The 21088-nt window shown below is 47.9% G+C and overlaps 3 protein-coding genes and 1 pseudogene across 6 annotated transcripts; 2 read left to right on the top strand and 2 right to left on the bottom strand.

Annotated features, from left to right (window-relative positions):
- Positions 1–3432: 3432 nt before the first annotated feature.
- On the bottom strand, positions 3433–9494 carry Gdf9 (growth differentiation factor 9). Of its 2 annotated transcripts, XM_057775500.1 has the most exons (3): positions 9290–9494; positions 7910–8105; positions 3433–4720 (listed from the first exon to the last, which is right to left on the bottom strand). In XM_057775500.1, the coding sequence occupies exons 2-3, from the start codon at positions 8040–8042 to the stop codon at positions 3792–3794; spliced, it is 1062 nt and encodes a 353-aa protein (XP_057631483.1). In that variant the 5' UTR covers positions 8043–8105; positions 9290–9494; the 3' UTR covers positions 3433–3791. The 2 variants fall into 2 exon arrangements, with proteins under 2 accessions (XP_057631483.1, XP_057631482.1); XM_057775499.1 differs by lacking the exon at positions 9290–9494 and having other exon boundaries at positions 7910–8460.
- Positions 9495–9873: 379 nt separating this feature from the next.
- On the bottom strand, positions 9874–12377 carry LOC130876830 (chromobox protein homolog 3-like; annotated as a pseudogene).
- Positions 12120–14284, top strand: LOC130877804 (cytochrome b-c1 complex subunit 8). 3 transcript variants are annotated; one of them, XM_057775391.1, is made up of 3 exons: positions 12120–12276; positions 12363–12529; positions 14083–14284. In XM_057775391.1, exons 2-3 carry the CDS (start codon positions 12376–12378, stop codon positions 14175–14177), a joined length of 249 nt encoding a protein of 82 aa, XP_057631374.1. In that variant the 5' UTR covers positions 12120–12276; positions 12363–12375; the 3' UTR covers positions 14178–14284. The 3 variants fall into 3 exon arrangements, with proteins under 3 accessions (XP_057631374.1, XP_057631376.1, XP_057631375.1); XM_057775393.1 differs by having other exon boundaries at positions 12223–12282; XM_057775392.1 differs by lacking the exon at positions 12120–12276 and having other exon boundaries at positions 12289–12529.
- A 4461-nt stretch (positions 14285–18745) lies between these two features.
- On the top strand, positions 18746–20700 carry Leap2 (liver enriched antimicrobial peptide 2). The gene is made up of 3 exons (XM_057776715.1): positions 18746–19864; positions 20022–20158; positions 20408–20700. Exons 1-3 carry the CDS (start codon positions 19808–19810, stop codon positions 20442–20444), a joined length of 231 nt encoding a protein of 76 aa, XP_057632698.1. The 5' UTR covers positions 18746–19807; the 3' UTR covers positions 20445–20700.
- Positions 20701–21088: the final 388 nt, after the last annotated feature.

The raw sequence follows: 21088 nt of genomic DNA, 5'->3' as shown, positions 1-21088 counted from the left end.
CAGCCTCTCTGCTCTCTGGGTACCAAGAATGGAAAAAAAAAAAAAAAAAAAAGATTTACCTTAACTGAAAAGACAGTTCATAGAATGGGGAAGCATTTGGAACCTGTACTTTGAATAAACAAAGAATTCAACTCATAAAAGAAACACAAATGATCCAATTGGAAAGCAGGTAAAGAACCTGAAACAAACCTGACATATCTCTAAGATTTTATTTATAATCACAAGCATCTGCTCGATCCCCTAGATTTACAGGTGTCTATGAGCAAACTCACAAGGGTGCTGGGAATTAAGCCCAGCTCCTCTGGAAGAGCAGTAAGAGCCCTCAGCTGCTGAGCAGTCTCCCCGGCCGCAGAGAAGATATACAGCCTGCAGAGACCCTCCAGCATCATGTCTTTAGGAGGATGCTAACCCTCCCCACACTGAGCTACTGCTTCACACGCCTCTGGCTGGCTAAGAGGGTGCAGGGACAGTGAGGCCTTCCTATGCTGCTGCGGCTGCTTGGGAAAATAGTCCAGCCCACCGCCAAGTGACTAAAGAGACTCTGTACATCTGCGTGGTGACTGAGACCTATAACCCTAGCATTGGGAAGCGGAAGCAGGAAGATCACAAGTTTAAGGCCAGGGGGTTTACATGAGGTACGGTGGTGTACACCTTTAATACCCATACTGGGGAGACAGAGGTGTGGGTATCTCTGAGTTTAAGGCCAGTCAGGGCGACATAATGAGACCCTGTCTCCTCAAAAACAAAAGGAGACCGAACACTAAGTCAACAGTTCTCCTAGGGTATAGTCAAGGGAAATGAACACTGACTTCATTTGTGTTACTAATCGCAGTAACAAAATGCGGCTGGAACAATGAGTGGCTCAGAGATTAAGGGTACTAGGACTCTGGGGGGGGGGCGGGGACGACGTTGTTCTCTGTGGGTACCAGACATGCACAAGGTGCACAGACGTACATCTGGACAAAACACCCACACACATAAAGATAGTTAAAAAGCGAAATTAAGTACTTGGGTCTGGAGAGATGGGTGGCTTAGAGGTTAAGAGCACTTGTGGCTCCTGCAGAGGCTGCCAGATTCCATATGGTGGCTCACAAGCAAGGAAATCCAGGTCCAGGAGATCCAGCACCTTCTGACCTCCACACACACCAGGCAGACACGTGGTGCACTTACATACATGCAGACAAAGCACTCAGACACAGAAAGCACCTAAAAAACTTTTAGAAATCAGTACCTCTAAGTTGCTTTCACAGTGAAAACCCCACAGAGCCCCTGGGTCCAGATAAGAGCAGCCGGAGTAGACCGGTCACTGCCAGTGCCACTCAGTAGAGCAGAGCTGAGCCCACCTGGGAGAAGTCCAGGCACGAACTGAGAGAGACTGGCAAAAAGCAAACCATCAAGCCAGGCGGTGGTGGGCACGCCTTTAATCCCAGCACTCGGGAGGCAGAGGCAGGCGGATCTCTGTGAGTTCGAGACCAGCCTGGTCTACAAGAGCTAGTTCCAGGACAGGCTCCAAAACCACAGAGAAATCCTGTCTTGAAAAACCAAAAAAAAAAAAAAAAAAAAAAAAAAAAAAAAAAAAAAAAAAAGCAAACCATCAGAGACAAAAAGAAACAATAACTTGAAACATCCTTGACTTCCTTCTGTCAGGCCAAACCTTTTTAAAATATGCACATAAAAATACCTTTAAAATCTTCAACCCAGGGCTGGGCTCAGAGGGTAAAGCCCTTGTTGTGCAAGACTGAAGACCTGAATTCAAGCCCCAGATCCCACAGGAAGGTGGAAAGAGAAAATGGTCTCCAGAAATTGTCCTGATCTCTGCTTGTGCACTGTGGCACACATGCACCCTACACACACAAATACATTAAAAAAATCCTTAACATATATGCCTGTGATCTCAACACCTGAGAGACGAAGGCAGAAGGATCAGGAGTTTAAGGCAACGTAGGGTTATGTAGTGAGTTTGAGGCTAGCCTGGGCTACATGAAACCCTGTCTCACACAACCAAAAAATACTGTAACCAAAGTAAAACCAAAGCTTAGGGCATACAAGGTACATTATACCTATGTATAAGATTGTGAAAGAAAGAAAGAAAGAAAGAAAGAAAGAAAGAAAGAAAGAAAGGAAGGAAGGAAGGAAGGAAGGAAGGAAGGAAGGAAGGAAGGAAGGAAGGAAGGAAGGAAGAAAACAAAGAAAGAAAGAAAACAAAGAAAAGAAAGAAAGAAAGAAAGAAAGAAAGAAAGAAAGAAAGAAAGAAAGAAAGAAAGAAAGAACTTTTTAATTGAACACTGGGGGCTGGAGAGATAGCTCAGTGATTAAGAACAATGACTGCTCTTCCAAAGGGCAGGGTTCAATTCCCAGCATCCACACGTCAGCTCATAACTGTCTGCAACTCCAGTTCCAGGGATCTGACAATGTCACACAACCACACACACAGGCAAAACACCAATACCCATTCAAAAAGCATAAAGAGCAGTGAAGCCAAGCGTGGTGGTGCACACCTTTGATCCCAGTGCTTAGGAGGCAAATTCTGAGTTTGAGGCCAGCCTGGTCTACATTGTGAGTTCCAGGACATCCAGGGCTACATTGTTGAGATCCTGTCTCAAAAAAAAAAAAAAAATGTTAACAGATTTTCATGGGAAAAGCAAAAAAACAATTTCCCTTAAATTAATGGACTACATTATGTTTTTTTTTTTTTTTTTTGTTTTTCGAGCCAGGGTTTCTCTGTGGCTTTGGAGCCTGTCCTGGAACTAGCTCTGTAGACCAGGCTGGTCTCGAACTCACAGAGATCCGCCTGCCTCTGCCTCCCGAGTGCTGGGATTAAAGGCGTGCGCCACCACGCCCGGCTACATTATGTTTTTTTATGTGACTCAACTGATTGACACAAGCCAGCCGTGAACAGAATATGATGCTCAAAGTCATTCAGGGGACGTGGCCTATCCACCCTACCTACAGTCTCATTGACTCTGTCTTCACCAGGGTTCAGAAACGAAGTTCATCTCCCTCTGAGAAAGAGCTGCAGTCAGCTAAGGGTGGCGATCAGAAAGCCTCCGGTCCTCCTCCAACCAGCATATGAAAGTAATCTTTTCAGCTAGGGGGTGGTGGCGCACACCTTTAATCCCAGCACTCTGGAGGCAGAGGCAGGCGGATCTGAGTTCGAAGCCAGCCTGGTCTACAGAATGAGTTCATAGAGAAACCCTGTTTTGAAAAAAGAAAAAAAAAGTGATCTTGGGGCTGGAGAGATGGCTCAGAGGTTAAGAGCATTGCCTGCTCTTCCAAAGGTCCTGAGTTCAATTCCCAGCAACCACAAGGTGGCTCACAACCATCTGTAATGGGGTCTGGTGCCCTCTTCTGGTCTGCAGGCATACACACATAATAAATAAATATTTTAAAAAAAAGTGATCTTTTAGTAGAACACATACATTTTATGCCATAAACAGGAATTTATTTATTCTTCTATCACATAAAACCACAGCACACTAAGTGTTCACAGCTACATTTCCACTCAGGACTTGTGCTAACCAGTTTGTGCATCAGAGACACTCATGGGAAGAGAAAAAGGAAGAGCGCCACACAGCATTTCACCAGGTTGGTGGCAACAATCAGTGTTGTGCCCTTTATACCCAGAGACGCTACTCACAACACACTCATTGACACACACTCCCCCCCCCCCTCACACAGTGTGCAGAGTGACATGGAGGGATTGGTCACATGAAGCTCTCTGTCCAGGCATGCTAAAGCCCACAGGGTTGCTCTGCCAGACGGGTTCAAGGTGTTGGTGGAGCAGGCCCATGCTAACGACAGGTACATCTGGTAGCTATCATGTCTTCGTACTCTTTGTAAGCAATGGAGCCATCGGGTTCAATGGTCAACACGCTCAAGGGGCTGTACTTGCCAGGCACACAAGAAGGCCTTGGCACGGAGGGGTCCAGCTTCTCATAGATGATATTCTGGACCATGGTGTGCACGGGAGAGCCATACCGATGCCTGACCGCCCTGGGACAGTCCCCTTTACAGTACCTGGGGTTGTATCTGTGTGGGGCCACGATCCAGTTGTCCCATTTGAGCTGACTGAAACTCAGCCTGAAGTCATGGAGTTCACACTCGTTTTGGGGGAAAAGAAACTGTTTGAAGTATTCGCTGAGATTGAAGGGGGCTGTAAGATGTGGCTTCTTGGCTTCCAAGTGCCTGGTTTTCTGCCCTCGGCGGTGCCGGGCAGATCTTTCGGCCTCGGCAGCCTTTTCTTGCACAGGCTGGGTGGCCACGCTGCCCTGGCCAGGATGCTGCGAAGGCCTCCGGGAGGAGTGAGGGGAATGCCAGGAGTGATAGGCCTGTGCACTGGTGTCGTTGAGATACAAGATGAGCGACGGAGGCACAGACAGAGGCATGTTAAACACCCCGTCCTCCGGGGCCTGGTCTTTTGTGCACGTAAAATTGACAGACATATGAATGCTTCTCTCGCTGGAGTCCACCAGAGGCTGGAGGAGGGAGGTCACATCCATCTCGATCCATCTGTGTTTCTTCAAGGTAAACGTGTATGGCACCCTGAGGGGAGCCTTGCCGGAAGACTCGGGCTCCTTTACCATGAAGTCCCCCACACAGGTGGCAGTGGAGGAGGAAGCAGCCGAGTTGTTGAGAGCGTACAGCAAGACTGACTTGAGCAAGTGTTCCATGGCCGTCACCCGATCCAGGTTAAACAGCAGGTCCGCCATCGGCAGGGGTCCTGAGAAGAGAAGTCACCAACCAGTAAGTAGTGCTTGGGGACAAACTGGAGGGAGCGGGAAGTGAGATGGAAGAATTGGTAGTCAGTCATAAGCAGTTTCCTGTCCTTCTCCTCCCCTACTTCCTTAAGCCTCAAAAACAAAGCGAAGAAGGGGTTTAGAAGGAAATTACAGAGGGTCTGGGTATGTTACTCAGGGGCAGAGCACTTGCCTGGCATGCACAAGGGCCTGGGATCATGCCTTGAGTTGGGTAGGGAGGTGAGGTTTTTTTGTGATATGATCACTTTGAAGGATTGGCACCAGCTTGGGATATGTTGTGAGACTGCCTCAAACACACACATTCTCTCTCTCTCTCTCTCTCTCTCTCTCTCTCTCTCTCTCTCTCTCTCACACACACACACACACACACACACACACATCCTCTCTCTCTCTCTCACACACACACACACACACAGACACACACACACACATTCTCTCTCTCTCTCTCTCACACACACACACACACCCTCACAGAGACATGCTCACACCCTCACACACACACACACACACCCTCTCTCACAAACACACAGACACACACAAAAGAGACTGGACCTTGTAGCCCAAACCCATAATCCTGCTCTCTTGGGAGGTAAAGGTCATTCTCGGCTACATAGCAAATTTGAGGTCAACCTGAACTGGTTACATGAGACAAAGGCACCGCCCACACCCACATGGGGTGACTGAAGCCTCAGAAGGTAGAGGCAAGAGGCCCAGGAGGTCAATAGCCCCTTTGACTACTGACTGAGTTCTAGGCGGCCCGCCTGGCCTATCTGAGAGTGTAGAGCAGTTGAGTGGAGCTCAGAGCTCAGTGAGTCAGGAGGATCGCTGCTCCGTTTGAGAACTTGAGTTTGAACCCTAGGATCTACATGGTGGAGGGAGAGATCCAACTTTGGAAAGCCTTTCTCTGACCTCCAGACATGACCCCACCCCCAATCCACATATGCAAACACATTTTGTCTCCATAAAAGTGAGATCAGCTTTCCTGGAGAGGTAAAGCAAGAGACTATCATTACATCCCAGTTCTAGACCCAACAGCTGGCTCCAAACACAGGCAGGTGAGAATAATGTCTCCCTTTGGTGGCATGCCCACTGAAGACACAGTCAGGAGACCATCAGAAGCAACACTCACTGGGCCTGGATGAAGTACGTCGATTGAGAACATCTGACTGCCACGTGAGATTGGAAACAATTGGGGGCGCTAAGCCTCCAGCGGGAGGAAGGGGGGCATTCAACAGACGCCCTGTACAGTCATGATGGTTTTCCTTACACTGTGAACTGGTGGCCACGGTGTGTGTTCGGGAGTATGTGTGTGGGGGTAGTTAATGGACACACACTCTGTGGCACACGTATGGAGGTAGAAAGACAACTTGTGGGACGTGGTTCTTCCAATATGTGGGGCCTGGGAACTGAACTAAGGCTGTCAGGTTGATGGAAAAAGCCTTCACCCACAATGCCATTGCAAAAGCCCTGGGATTTTCATTGCTGGTTTTTAAAGCCTCCTCCACTCTTCTTTCCTACCAAACTGTTCCCACTGTTTTTGTTTTTTTAAGGCAGGGTTTCTCTGAGGCTTTGGAGCCTGTCCAGGAACTAGCTCTTGTAGACCAGGCTGGCCTCAAACTCACAGAGATCTGCCTGCCTCAGCCTCAGGAGTGCTGGGATTAAAGGCGTGTGCCACCACCACCCAGCCTGTTCCCATTGCTGACCAACACTTTGAGGTTTGGGGTTTTTTTCTGTTTGTTTTTATTGTTGAGATGGGTCTCACCAGGTAGCCCAAGCTGGCCTGGAACTCTTTTGGGTAGACCCAGCTGGCCCTGCTCTGAGCTGGGAGATCAGCCTGCCCCTGCCCCCTGAGGGCTAGAATTAAAGTCACGTGTCACTATGCCCTGCTTGACTTCTGTTGATACTGGAGGTCAAACTCCCGGCATCTGGCACACTCAACATAAACTGTGCTATATCTTAGCCATACAGTTTGTACTGTGCCAGATGGAGACTGCAACTTTCCTCTCACAGGAAACCGAGAGAGAGGGAAATGTCCCATTCATCACAGCCACTACTGGCTCAAAGGGAGGTTTCGGCACAATGCAGGCCAACAGCTTGGCAGAATAGAAAGAGATGCTAGCTACTTTCCCTGGTGTTTTTTTTCTTATTATTATTAAAAATTTCCACCTCCTCCCCTCCTCCCTGATCTTTCAAGACATTACTCTTCTAGCCTTGACATATTGTGAGCTAGTGTGCTGTTACAGTCCTGTGACCCCAGCACTAAGGCAGGCGGGGTCACTGCGAGTTTGAGGTCAGTCTCAAAAAAGACAGCAGGAGGGAAGAAGGGGAAGAGGGAGGGAGAGGAGGAGGGAAAGTTCAAACAAAACAAAAATCTATCATGCTAATTTTTTCTTTTTACAGCTTTTTAAAGACAGGGCTTCTTTGTGTAGTCCTGACTATCCTGGAACTTGCTCTGTAGACCAGACTGACCTTGAACTCACAGAGTCTGCCTGCCTCTGCCTCCGAGTGCTGGATTAAAACTGTGCCACCACTGCCCAAGCATACTAGTTTCTTAACTGATGATGGTTTAAGCTAACAAAACACACACACACACACACACACACACCAAGAAGCAAACAGTGGAATCAGTGCTCCTGCCCAGGGATGTAGCAGCAGAGGGCTTAGCTAGCATGTGTGAGTCCCACAACACCATTTGATCCTTAGCACCACCACACCAAAAAAAGAATTCAAGAACTTAAGAAAAAAGTTAAAGCCGTGCCGTGGTGGCGCACGCCTTTAGTCCCAGCACTTGAGAGGCAGAGGCAGGCAGATCTTAGAGTTCAAGACCAGCCTGATCTACAGAGTGAGTGTCAAGATAACTAGGGCTATTATACAGAGAAACCCTGTCTCAAAAAGAAAAGAACTAATTTGTTTGACTTGGATACTGAGAATAATGCCAAAAGAAAAAAATGTGTGATGCTGTAAACCTGCATGATCCCAGTACTCAAAGCTGAGGCAGGAGGATACAGAGTTTGAGTAGAACCTGAGTGACAGGGTAAGATCTTGCCTCAGAACAAACAAATTCAAATCAAAGTCTGGCTTCTTTTAGTAACAGAAACACTGAAGCTCCTGTCTCCTCTCTCTACCCAGTTGAACAATTTGCTCATACCCACCTGTCACCTGGTTGCCAGGCGCTGGCTCGTGCTTGGCAGAGGGGCTGAAGAGCCGAACAGTGTTGTAGAGGTGACTTCTGCTGGGTTTAGGAACCCCTTCCTTGGTAGCATATGTCTTGTAGAGCTTTTTCATGTAGTAGAGCGCTCTGGAGTCAGGTTGCAGCTTAGGGGCCTCACCCCTCCTATCAGACAGGACCTTAAAGAGGGGAGGCAAGAGACCCGAACTGTCGGTCCCATCTACGGGCAGCAGTAAGGACCAAGGATCTGCCTCAGACTCCAAAGCTGCACTGGCTCCAGTCGGGGATTCTCCCCTAGAAGCCTGAGAGCTGAGGCTAGTAAGAAAACACAGCCAGGCAAAGCAGCAAAATCCAAACTGGAGTTTGCTGGGAAGTGCCATGGCTTGGGAGAACTAGGAAGGAATGCATCTCCCCACGCCGATCTTCTTTCTAAAGACTGGGAAAGCCCTGGTGTTGTCCTTAAATAAAATCTAGGTGTGGAGGACCAGCTTCACTTCTGCAATCAGACCTCAAGGATGCCTAGCTGTAGGTCATTTTTCATCACTCTATGAGTCAGCTGTGAGCACATTTTTATACAATTTGCTCTCATTGGATGCAGATTTGTCTACTTAGCTTTTTTCCATTTTCCCTGACATTTACTTCAAACCCACCAGGTATTATCACCCTCATGGACTACTCACACAGCTGAAAACCCAAGAGAAACCCGCAGAATTATAAAACAAAATATCTTAGGGCTGGAGACGTAACTGCAGAAATATTAGTTTTGGTTTTTTCTCTTGATTCACCATCTCCACAGCTCTCACTGCTTTAGTACTAACTGGTTACTTATTGCACAGTGAGTTGGAAACACAGGAAGTCACGATGAGTACAGAAATTCCAGAGTGACGTTAGGCTGTTCAGCCTGGCCAGGTGCCTTAGTACAGGGCATGGAAATTTGGCATAGGACAACAGTTACTCGCAGTGTGCTTTAAAAGAAGACATGGCGGCGGCCGGGGGAGGGGGGGTTGCAGGTGTGATGCACACCTTTAATCCCAGCACTCAGAAGGTACAGGCAGGTGGATCTCTATGGGTTCAAGGCCAGCCTGGTCTACAGAGAGGGTTCTAGGAAAGCTAGGGCTACATACTGTGGAGACCCCATTTCAAAATAAAAAGAGGCCATTATGGAGCTGGAGAGATGGCTCAGTCGTTAAAGAGCACTGACTGTTCTTCCAGAGGACCTGGGTTCAAATTCCAGTCACCCACATGGTAGCTCACAACCTTCTGTAACTCCAAGATCAGACATCTTTACACAGATTGCATGCAGGCAAAACAGCAAGGCACATAAAATAATAAAAATAAATTATTTTTAAAAAGAGAACATCACCTTTAATCTTGACCAATTTAAAAATACAACATCCTGGGACTGGAAAGATTGCTCAGCAGTTAAGGGAAGTGGTTACTCTTCCAGAACAAATTATGTGGCTCATGACCACCTGTGACTCCACTTCTGGCACCCTTAGGAATGTAAAACACCAACTATAAAATGAAAATAACAAATATTTTTTTAAAAACCCACAATATCTATCTGGATGGCAAGATAGCTTCGAGAATAAAAGCACTTGCCACCAAGCCCAATGACCAAAATTCAGTCCTACAAACCTGCATCCGGTCTCTAAGGTCCGCATGGCAGAAGGGAGAGGAGACTCCTACAGGTCCCTCTGACCTGTACTCACATGCGCCCCTGCCCTTTGCACACAGAATACATATTTTATTTAAAAGCAACTATAGAAAGCTTTTATTTGCTCCAAAGGAATCAATGCCTTTTGAAGCAGAACAGAAACCAAAAATATCCTAACTACTCTCAATACTTTCAAAACCAGCACATCAAACTTGATTTTCATTAGAATGCCATTTTTCCATACTAGTAATTAAAAATGTAAGACCCAGATTGTACGTGTGTGTGTGCAATTATTGTGCCTCATCTTCTGAAGAAGAATGTCGCGTTAGTCTCTCGTTAAAGGCCATGACAGTCTGAGGACACTTCATGTCACAGTCTCCTCCTTTGCCAGCACCAAGTCCGCCTCATCTGAGGCTTCTGTTTTGTGAGAAACACTGGTTCTCCACTGCTGTCTGTGGCACCGGTTATTCATTCAGGATCAAGAGCCCTGGCAAAGTCCCTGGGTTTGTCGGCAGCAGCTCTTTCTTCCTTCGATCTGCTCTTATCAGATTCACTGTCAAAGATTTCCTTTCTGTACCATCTTTTTCATTACCAGCTTTTTGAAAACTAAGAAATGCTTCAATTAATTCTGGACAATCTAAATTTTCTTCTGGTTCCCAAGTATTCTCAGCGTCTGTGAGCCCCTTCCACTCGAGGAAATGCTCCACCGTCCTATTCACTCACTACACGTGGGTCCAGGAATTAGTTTTTCTACCACAAATTCTTCTGGTTCTGCCTCTTCAACTTTTTTTGCTCCAGGTTGCGCTCCTCAGCTAAGTCACAACCAAGGGGCAAAATACATATTTTAAAAGTAATGAAAAGTACAATATCCTAGTGTCCTTGTTTTGGTCTACAATTAATGTGACCATACTCTGGTCGAAAGGTTTCGAGATACATGCAAGTAATACATTTTTAAACATATTTAATATGTACTATTATATGTAAGTCTTATTTATTTATTTATTTATTTATTTTTATTTATTTATTTTTTTTTTTTTTTTTTGGTTTTTCGAGACAGGGTTTCTCTGTGGTTTTGGAGCCTGTCCTGGAACTAGCTCTTGTAGACCAGGCTGGTCTCGAACTCACAGAGATCCGCCTGCCTCTGCCTCCCGAGTGCTGGGATTAAAGGCGTGCGCCACCACCGCCCGGCTGTCTTATTTATTTTTTTAACAAGCCACCCAGATGGCAGAATTCACGACAGTATTTTAGTTCTATTTTTTTTTTTTTTTTTTTTTTGGTTTTTCGAGACAGGGTTTCTCTGTGATTTTGGAGCCTGTCTTGTAGACCAGGCTGGTCTCGAACTCACAAAGATCCGCCTGCCTCTGCCTCCCGAGGGCTGGGATTAAAGGCGTGCGCCACCACCGCCCGGCTAGTATTTTAGTTCTTGACTAAAGTATTTGTGTTCCTGCCTTGGAGCTGAGACCAGGCTAGATAGTGTTTTAGGAGAACCAAGGGCAAGTGCACCACCATGCAAGGAGGAGTTACCTAGGGCCCCTCGGAAGGTGATCATCTTCTGGAAGAAAGTCAACCCATACTCATAACACGAGATACAAAGTCAGTGTGCGCATCACCTGATTAATAAAGCCGAATCCTTGCAAAACTGAAGCTCAGGGTTCGCCAAGCCGCCGCCCCAGTTTGATCACCAGATTATAATAGGCCAGTCATCCCATTTACAGGCATTGGGGCAAACAGAAAGGTCCGTGAGTTCCACAGGACAGTATTAGTTAGGAGAATGCACTTTAGGGAAAACACAAAAGTTCCATAAAGAGAGGAAAGAGCCGGGGCTCGATGACACACCCTGCGCGAACTGAAGCCCCTCTATAGCTCCCATGACCACGACCCGCGTCTGACAACTGGCTGAGGAGAGCTGCTGATTTGTAACTGAACTGGGATAAACTTTTGTGTCACATCCTGGACAAGTCTACCGGCTGCCAGTGATTTCCTAGGCAGTGTCCCTAACTTTGTGCTGCAGTCATGAGGGTCTGTCTACAGTCCAGCCCCTTTTGGTTACGGGGATCCCATGCAACTGGCACTCCTCCGCTAAGGGACAGCCAGGAGGACAAAGTCCCCTTTTTCCTCTTTGGGCAGCTTCCAGCTCTGGTACCTATCCAACGAAAGCCCGGGCACTAAGCAGTAAGAACCAGGTCTTGGAACGCCCACACGCCCTAAACCCCGCCCATTGGCACAAAACCACGCCCTATGCACCTAAAGGCCCTGCCCTATGCCCCGTCTAGGCGGGAGCCTCACGGACTTTCACCTAAACTCTATCCATTGCTCGCTAAAATCCGGGCCACACACTCACCAAGCCCCCCAATTTCTTTCAAAGCTCCGCCCACATACCAACATAAGCCCGCCCACACGTCCTCAACGCTCCGGTAAGGCACGCGTGCTCCGTTAAGAACCACCCAGCCTCTTGAAGAACCGGTTCTGCACCTGTAAGCCCCGCCCCCTCCCTCTAGGTCCCGGGCCACTCCCGCCACGCGCAAGGCCACTCCCAGGTCCGTTGTCCAGGCCATTTTCTCTTTAGGACTGGTCGGCGTCTCCCCCTGGAGACAGACGGAAAATGGTAGTTCCCGGAAATGATGTTAAGATCTCCAGGCTCGACTTCCGCCCCTTCCGGAAGTGACGTTGAAGCCGGGCTCAGCGTGGTGGAGGTAGAGGTGACCTGGTGGCGAGGGTCGGTTCGGGGCAGTGGGGGTTCCTTGCGGGCAAAAGCCACGGTTGTGTCCTCCGTCCTTAGGGCCGCCGCCACCATGGGCCGCGAGTTCGGGAATCTGACGCGGATGCGTCACGTGATCTCCTACAGCTTGTCACCCTTTGAGCAGCGCGCCTTCCCGAACTACTTCAGCAAAGGCATCCCCAACGTGCTGCGCCGCACTCGCGAGCGCATCCTGCGTGTGGCGCCGCGTGAGTGCAGGGCGGGCGGGGGAGGGCGCACCTTTCCTTCCCACATCCCCGACCAGACGTGGAGTTGTCACCATATCGGAGTGACTGGCCTAAGGTCACTCGGATGACTCCCGCGTCCCCCTCTGAGGTCATCGCTGTCTGCTATCAGTGCTGCAATGCTGATGCAATGTCTTGTGTTAGCTATGCGCCGATTTGCTGACGGTGTCATGGCATTGCGATTATGCCAGGGACCCGTAGAAGGTACACTTGAATTTGATGGAGAGGTTGAGGCCCGCCCGATCTTGGTGTGGAACCCAGGCTGGCCTCACACTTGTGATTTTACTGCCTTGTCCTCGGAACTGCTGGCTGGGATTATAGGCATTTGCCAGCACAGCAACTTGAAATGTGCTTTTAAGACTGTGAAGTTTATGTTAGGTAAATTTCATCTTCACTTATCTCATGAAATTTTTCATTTAGTGTTAAAAGAGACTAAGGAAAGTTAAGGCTAAATCTTCTGGTCATTATTTTGGTTGCTTATAAAATGAGTGTGTAATTGTTTTTTTGTTTGTTTTTTGTTTTGGATTTTTTTGAGACAGGGTTTCTCCGTGGCTTTTGGTTCCTGTCCTGGAACTAGCTCTGTAGACCAGGCTGGCCTCGAACTCACAGAGATCCGCCTGCCTCTGCCTCCCGAGTGCTGGGACTAAAGGTGTGCGCCGCCGCCGCCCGGCATGGTGTGTAATTGTAACCATTTTTCAACCTCTTATTAAAACTAGTTTCTGGTCGTGATAATGCCTGCATTTAATCCCAGCGTTCAGCATGCCGGGGGCATAAATTTCATTTTTTCATTCCCGAGGCAGAGGAAGGTGGATCTACGTAGTTTGAGGCCAGCCTGGTCTACAAGGAAGTTCAGGTCCCCAAGGGCCATATAGTAAGAGCCTGTCTCAAAACAAAAACATTGAGCTGGAGATGGCTCAGCACTTAAAATCACTTGCTGCGCTTTCAGAGAATCTGGTTCCGTTCCCACCACCCATATCGTAATTCACAAGCACCTGTGTGTGACTCCAAAGGGAACTGGCACTCTCTTATTGCCTCAGTCACAGGGCATGTGTGTGCTACACAAACATACATACAGGTGAAACACTTATAAAATATAAAAAGCAAAGGCTGGGTATTCATGCATTCAGGAGGCAGAGGCAGGCAGGTCTCTGAATTGCAGATCAGTCTGGTCTACATAGTTAGTTTCAGGACAGTTAGCCAAACAGAGACCTTGTCTCAAAAAAAAAAAGCCAAAGACACCTTTAATCCCAGCACTTGGGAGGCAGAGACAGGTGGATCCCTGAGTTTAAGGATAACCAGAGCTACACAGAAAGACCCTGTCTCCAAAACAAAACAAGTTCAAAGCTAGGGACAACAGAAGAGCAGGCAGAATGGTAGAAAGTCAAAACTGAGGACCGAGGGCAGGACATGGTGAATGACAGAGGCCAGCCTGGTTCCCACAGACCAGCTCCACCCCACCCCAGAGGAGCTGAGGTTCTGTGCTCTCTGCTCACAGCTTTCTCTCTTGACTGTCGCAGCGTTTGTGGCGTTTTATCTGATCTACACCTGGGGGAACCAGGAGTTTGAGCGGTCCAGGAGGAAGAACCCAGCCATGTACGAAAATGACAAGTGAGCAGCACGCATCTAGATGACAGTTTCCTGCCCGAAAGACTCTTCTCTGCGAGAGGAGTCTATATTATGTGTCCTGAAGATACAATAAATTACTTATGTTATGGGCTTTCCTGTTGTGACTTTGCTTATTTGAGACAAGGTCTCACGTGTACCTGACTGGCCTGGACGAACTAACAAGTCCACCTGCCTCTGCCTCTGCCATGGTGTTGAACATCATGCCTGGACCAAGTTTGTTTTTCGAGACAAGGTTTCTCTCTGTAACAGTCCTGGCTGTCCTGGAACTTGCTTTGTAGAGCAGGCTGGCCTCGAACTTACTGAGATCCGCCCTCCTCTGCCTCCCAAGTGCTGGGATTAAAGGCATGCGCCACCACCTCCACCCCAACCCTTATGATTGTTTTGTTTTACAAGCAGAGTCCTTAGTGTGACTGGGTATATTCAAGTCATGCTGATCCCTTTCCCAGCACAAGTCCTGAAAGGTGGCTGGGGGTAGGTGTGAGTGGCATGGGTTCGGGAATGCCAGCTCTTGACCCAGCTCTGCTCCCATTATAACTATAAAGTCTAGTAATGACACTGTAATTAGGATGTCAGGTGCTCTTCATAGCCACATAAAGGAACTTTTAACTCCCCGCAGCCTTTGAAGTATGCGTTGTAATCTCTGCAGATGAGGAATCACAGTTTAAGTACTTTGCCCAGAAGCACATGACAGTGAGTTGGTAGAGCCAGGTACCAGTGTGTTCTCTTCAAACCATGCTGTGCTGCTTTGCTCCTCAGAGAAGGCCTTAGTGTGAGGGGTTTCATCTGTGAAAGGAGACCATGGTGCCATCCCTTGGCTGCTACAGCCCATGTCAGTCAGAACCATGGTTGGCTTTGTGTCATGGAGCCAGTCCAACAGTGGCTGTTAGCTGTATGTGGACCACAAGGTCTGAAAAGACTCATCCTTTTATGGAAAAGGCACACCACCTGCCCTACAAGCTTTGGATGCCCTTGTTCTCTCTTTGCCTGGAGATGATAGGGTGGGCATGCTTGGCCGTCCTGAGCTTCTGGCCTTGTCAGTCGGCTAAGGACATTGCTGCAGACTGTAGCAGCTCACGGTGTAATGTTGGACTCAGATGTTTTCGCCTGATGATTGCTAGCTCGTGCGAAAAGTCCTCAAAAGAGAACAAATGACAAGCTGGATCCTTGTGGCGCACACCTTTAATCCCAGCACTTGGGAGGCAGAAGTGGGAGGATCTCTGACTTTGAGGCCAGCCTGGTCTACAGAGTGAGTTCCAGGACAGGTTCCAAAGCTACACAGAGCAACTCTGTTTTGAAAAACCAAAATAAATACATAGATAAGCTAAAAAGAAAGACTTCCAACAACAGAAACCTGTGGTTGCATGGACCGCGAGCGAGGCAGGATGTAGCACGACTGTCTTATACCCATGCCTGCGTCAGTCGTTCTCAGCCTTGCCCAGTGCTGCAACTCTTGCAGCCCTTTAATAGGTCCTGTGTAGTGGGGAACCCAACCATGACTTCATTTTCATTGCTGCTACATAACTGTATTTGCTGCTCTTATGAATCATTATGTAAATATCTTTCCAGTGGTCTTAGGTGACCCCTGTGAACGGGCTGTTTGGTCCCTGCCCAAAAGGGGTTGAGACCCACAGGTGAGAATATCTGCTTTAAAGTGTCACTTCTGGAGCCTCAGATGTCTACAAAACATGTCAGCACAAGGGTGTTTGAGTCAGCTGTAGTGGAGATGGTGAGATGAGCGAGCCCAGGGAAATTCCCAGAGTTGTGCCCATTCCCAGTCCGGTTTCCGTGTTTGACTCTGTCCAGATTTATTCCTGTGTCTTAGAACCCATGAGTCGATCATAGACTCCTTTAGGAATCTGAAATAAAACCAGGCAGTGGGGGTGCATGCTTTTAATCCCAGCGCTTGGGAGGCAGAGGCAGGCGGATCTCTGTGAGTTTGAGGCCAACCTGGTCTACGGAGTGAGTTCCAGGACAGCCAGGGATAAATGGATAAATAAATAAATAAATAAATAGAGCAAAGAAACAAGCTGCAGGCCTCCGGGGGTGGAAATATAGCCACACCCATCTTGACTCTGGACACACCAGCTCAGAAGACTAACTTCAGTTTTCTTAGCCCACAGCAGGAGACAAGCCTCTCGTCTGACCTTTAAAAAATACATATATTATTGTATGTGCCTCTATGTGCATCGGTGTGCATGTGGAAGCCGGAGGACAACTTTGTGAGATCAGGTCTCTGCTCTCTACTTCCGCCTTTATCTGAGTTCCCCAGGGATCAAACTTGGGTCATTGTTCTTGAATGGCAAGAGCCCTCACGGCAGAGGCAGCCCCTCAGCCCATCGTGAGTGCCGAGGGGACCCTGCTGTCAGTGCTTTGATGTTCGGGGGCTAAAATCGTCCCTTATGGCTGAACTCTGTCTCTCACAGAGCTTAGGGACAGAGGGCTCAGCCATGTGAAGGGTGCCCAGACAGTGACTCTGACCCGACATGACCTGGAGTCTCTTTAGGGACTTGTTCTGTTTGTAGAGATTCACAAAGGAAAATGTGAAACGCCCCGCCCCTTTCACATAATGAGCGTGCGTGCGTGCGTGTAAGCAGGAGGTTGATGTCAGACATCTTCTGCCACTCTCCACTGTATATTTTGAGACAAGGCATTGAACTTCAAAGATTCAAGCCAGCTGAGCTGGCCACCGAGCCCCAAGGGTCCCTGCTCAACCTCCCGATGCGAGGATTGCAGACTGCTGCCACACCTGGTTTGCTATGTGGTGCTGGTGATCTGAACTTAGGTCTTCCTGTTTGTGTGGCAAGTACTTTAGCAACTGAGCTATCTTCCTGGCTCCTAGCGTCAAGCCTTTTAAGGATAGAGATAGCACTATGGTCCCACATCTTAGATTCTCACAGCTCTTTTGTTGGCTGTGATGCAACCATTTGCTCCATTTAACTCTTTTTGGAAAAGCCCAGGCTTCTGCTCTCACATGGCTCTCCCCTACTAGCTGCAATCAGGGAAAGAGAGCACTCTTCATTCTGCCGGTATTGTGTTCAGGAAATAGGCCCAGACAGTCAAAAAAAAAACCAAATGCACTTTGACCCTTCATTGAAATTTTACCTGGAAACCTTTTTTTTTTTTTTTTCCATTTCTAAGACTTTCATCTTTTACTAGGTACCCCCTGCTCAGGGACAACACAAAAGTGTCCCATTACCACCAAATCTCAATGATCCCCTGTCCATCCTGAAGACATTCAGACAGCTCCTCGAGTTCTCTAACCTTTCTCCTGAATATCCCTGGGGTTGTGCCTGGAGCGAGCAGACTCTCCCTAGCAAACTGTCTTTCTCTTCTTGTAAATTAACCATTTGGACCCCAAATGTGCTCATGAGGTCTGAGGCCTTTCATCTCACTGTCAGAGCAAAAGACTAAAGCTGAAGAGGGAAGGGTTGGCCTGTGGTCAGACACCCTGCTCCTGCCTCCTGGTCTGTAAGAGTTCTTGCCTTACAGCTGAAATTAGGGCAGCTGAGGCCTGTGAACTGAAGGAAGGAGCTCGCAGCTCTTTGTTCACTTAAAGACATCTGTGGCAGGAGAGGGAGAACAGACGGATTGTTTAACTTTCAGGCACAGTGTTGTTTTTCACAGAACAGGCTGGGATAACTGGCGTCAGTTCTGCTGAGGGCCTAGGTGCGTTTCACTTCTCAGAGTGTGAGAGGTGCTTTGTGTTTTTTTTTCTGTAGTACTAGGGATTGAATCCAGAGCCTCGCGCGTGCCGGACACACACCCTGACCCCTGGGCTACTCTGGCTACAACTTCCAGCTTCCGCAATACCCTTTAAATCCAGCTGCAGGCTGTGTTCACGTGTTTAGTAAGTTGCCCCTAACAAGTCAACACATTTCCCTTGACTGGGCTATGATGAGCTTTAGAAACTACACGAAAGGCTGCCTTGATTTTGCTGAGGCAAAAGACAGGCAGAAATGGAAGGCTGGGAGAAAAGCCATCTTTTGGATGAATGACATGTCACTGAGTCCTGGTGAAGGAGGGACTGGCACTGAGCCCACAGACCCAGAGGGTTCTAGGACACATGTTGTCCAGCCGTGCTTATCTAATCACATCTGTGCTTACTCAATGTTCACTGGGTCACCGCACAGCTTCTCCCCACTCTGCAAAGTTCCCACTTGGTCTCCTACTTGAGGTCATCCAGTATATAACCTCCCGGGGCAGAAGGGGAGCAGCTGAACTGGTCTGGAACTGGTAGAATTTACTGGTTGGTTGTATTTGGTAGGTGGGTCTAGTCAGCAACTCTTATGCTGGGGAGTTCCCCACGAGACTTCCATTCTCTACAGAGGGCTGGAACCAGGGAAGACAGATCACCCCCAAACATTTTTTTTTTTTTGAGACAGCGTTTCTCTGTAGCTTTTGGAGCCTGTCCTGGAACTAACTCTGTAGACCAGGCTGGCCTCGAACTCACAGAGATCCACCTGCCTCTGCATCCCGAGTGCAAGGATTAAAGGCATGTGCCACCACCGCCTGGCTCCCCCCAAACTTATTAAAACACCCATGTTTGACCTGAGTGTGGTGGTCCACTTCCAAGAACAAGACAGGACTGTGAAATTGGGCCAGCCTGGGCTATGCTGTGAGACGTTCTCAAAAATCAAAGGTGTTATCACGTAGTACCCATAAAATTCAGTACAGTTAAGTGCTGATTTAGGGACCTACAGGGATCTCTATTAAAGCCAACGAATGTTTGGGCTTCAGACACAGGCTAACATCTGCTGCCCCGAGGCTGCCAGAAGATATGCTCTGCTGAAGCCCCAGGTAACTGCTGAAGACAAAGCCCAGGATTCATTTGGTGTTGTCGGCCCACGATGCAGCATTAAGAGTTTCTGCTACCTCCTCCCTCGTGTTCTTAAAAACAAAAAGCTATTCATCCATCCCTCTGTGGCTTGAGTGGCAGTAGTTGCTCGTCCCCTGGAGGGAAGGCAGAGTTTGGGTTTTTCACAGCAAGGTCTTCAGTGACAGGATAACAGCCCGTTGGTGAGTGGGGGACTGGGATACTGTAGAATGTCTGCTTAAGTATTCTCCCACAGGAGGAACAGAGGCCACATCCAATTGCCTGTACACAGCAGGTCAGTGTTTTTGCCTAGAAAAGCTCAGGGGTCAACATTACTTCATAGACTTCATTAGAATTCTATTTTGATTATAATCAACTCACAGTGATATTTTAGGACTTTTTCTTGGTTCTGGGAATTGAAGCCATGATATCATACATGCCTTCACTGTTAAAACTCCCAGCCTATTTTAGAAGTGTGGCCAGGTTCCTGGTCTCCCTTCTGGATTCACATGGCTTTCAGAGGGAAGGTGGGACAATGCTGACTTCTGATAAGATGGGTGTAAGGGTCCAGACCAGCAACATCATCAGAGTCCAGAAGAGGGATCACTAAGTACAATGTGCCTCAAGTGGAGCCTGTGATTACATTCTTTAGGTACATATTAACCTATTAAATCGATCCTGATTACAAACAAACTTTGCCCCTACCTCGCCTGGCAACCATGAGAAAGGCAGATAGATGTCAGCCTATAAAAGGAAACGAGAACTGTCCCCTGGCCTTCAGGCTCTAACATCTTTTTGCCAAGATGCTACAGCTCAAACTCTTTGCAGTGCTCATGACTTGCCTGCTGTTGTTGAGCCAGGTAAGAAAGAATACCTGTGTATGCTGGATATAGTAGCGGCTGTGGAATTCTAAGTCAGACTCAGCCCTGAGAAATGCTGTTAAACCTCCTGCAACCTGGGTGTTTGGCAGAGGGTGGATGCTTGCCAACCCGAAGTGGATATGCCTCTGCTCTATAGGTCAATGGCTCCCCAGTACCAGAACTGAGTTCAGCAAAGAGATCCCGGAGAATGACCCCATTTTGGAGAGGGGTTTCCCTCAGGCCCATTGGTGCTTCATGTCGGGATGATTCGGAGTGTATCACAAGACTATGCAGGTATTTGACAAGCCTGGGTGCAGGGTGGGCCAGAGACCTCTGGGGATCTGGGAGAGGTGAGATTCAAGGGTAAAGCTGAGACAGGGGTAGGGTGTGCATAGAGATGGATTGCAAGTTCCATGGAGGAGAGTTCCTTGACAGCCAAGAACCATTCAGATCCCTAACACTGGGCAGATGAAACAGGGGAAAGCGGGGGCAGCAGAGGTGATCTATATCCAATTGTGAACACTTCTTTTCTTTCCCCACTAGAAAAAGACGCTGTTCTCTGAGTGTGGCCCAGGAGTGATGTCCATACCAGGGGAAAAGTCAGCTCCAACAGTGCTCCGTTATATGGAATATTGGTTAACTGCATTTAAGTGAAGCAACCTTGTGTTTTTAATATTTAAAGACAGATACTTGCTTTAAACTGGTCTCCATTTCTTCTTAGAATGTTGTTGATACATAGACGTTGTACATAGACGTAACTAAGTTTGTCAGAGTTTATTTTTCTATAAATACTATTAAATGTCTCAAATCCAAATTCTGGCAGTCTGGAATTGACACTTGACCCACTTCACACATTATAGGAAAGAGCACTCACTATCTAACGAGTGCTGCTGCTCCACCTTGGAGGTGTGGAGAACATCCACTCTTCAACGAATCTTACACCAGGCTTGATAGAGGCAATGCTCAACAACTGTCAGTCTGTGCGGAGTAGACCATGGCTCTTTGCTCTGCAAACATCTCTTTAGGCTGGCATGTGCCACCTGAGGACTATAAGACTTTGTCTATAACTTTATGAACATAAAACAGAAACCAAAGAAAAGCCTGACTTAACAAAACAATAAGCTGGGTGTAATGCAAATTCTAATTGTTCTTAATAACAGAAACTCGGAGTCAGATATCGGGGTAAATGCTGAAAAGATCAGAGAAGTAAAGGAGCCAGTCACT

Source organism: Chionomys nivalis, chromosome 7 (assembly GCF_950005125.1).
Source record: "Chionomys nivalis chromosome 7, mChiNiv1.1, whole genome shotgun sequence".
In the NCBI taxonomy this organism is placed as follows: Eukaryota; Metazoa; Chordata; class Mammalia; order Rodentia; family Cricetidae; genus Chionomys; species Chionomys nivalis.
This window is presented reverse-complemented; position numbering and strand designations above follow the sequence as displayed.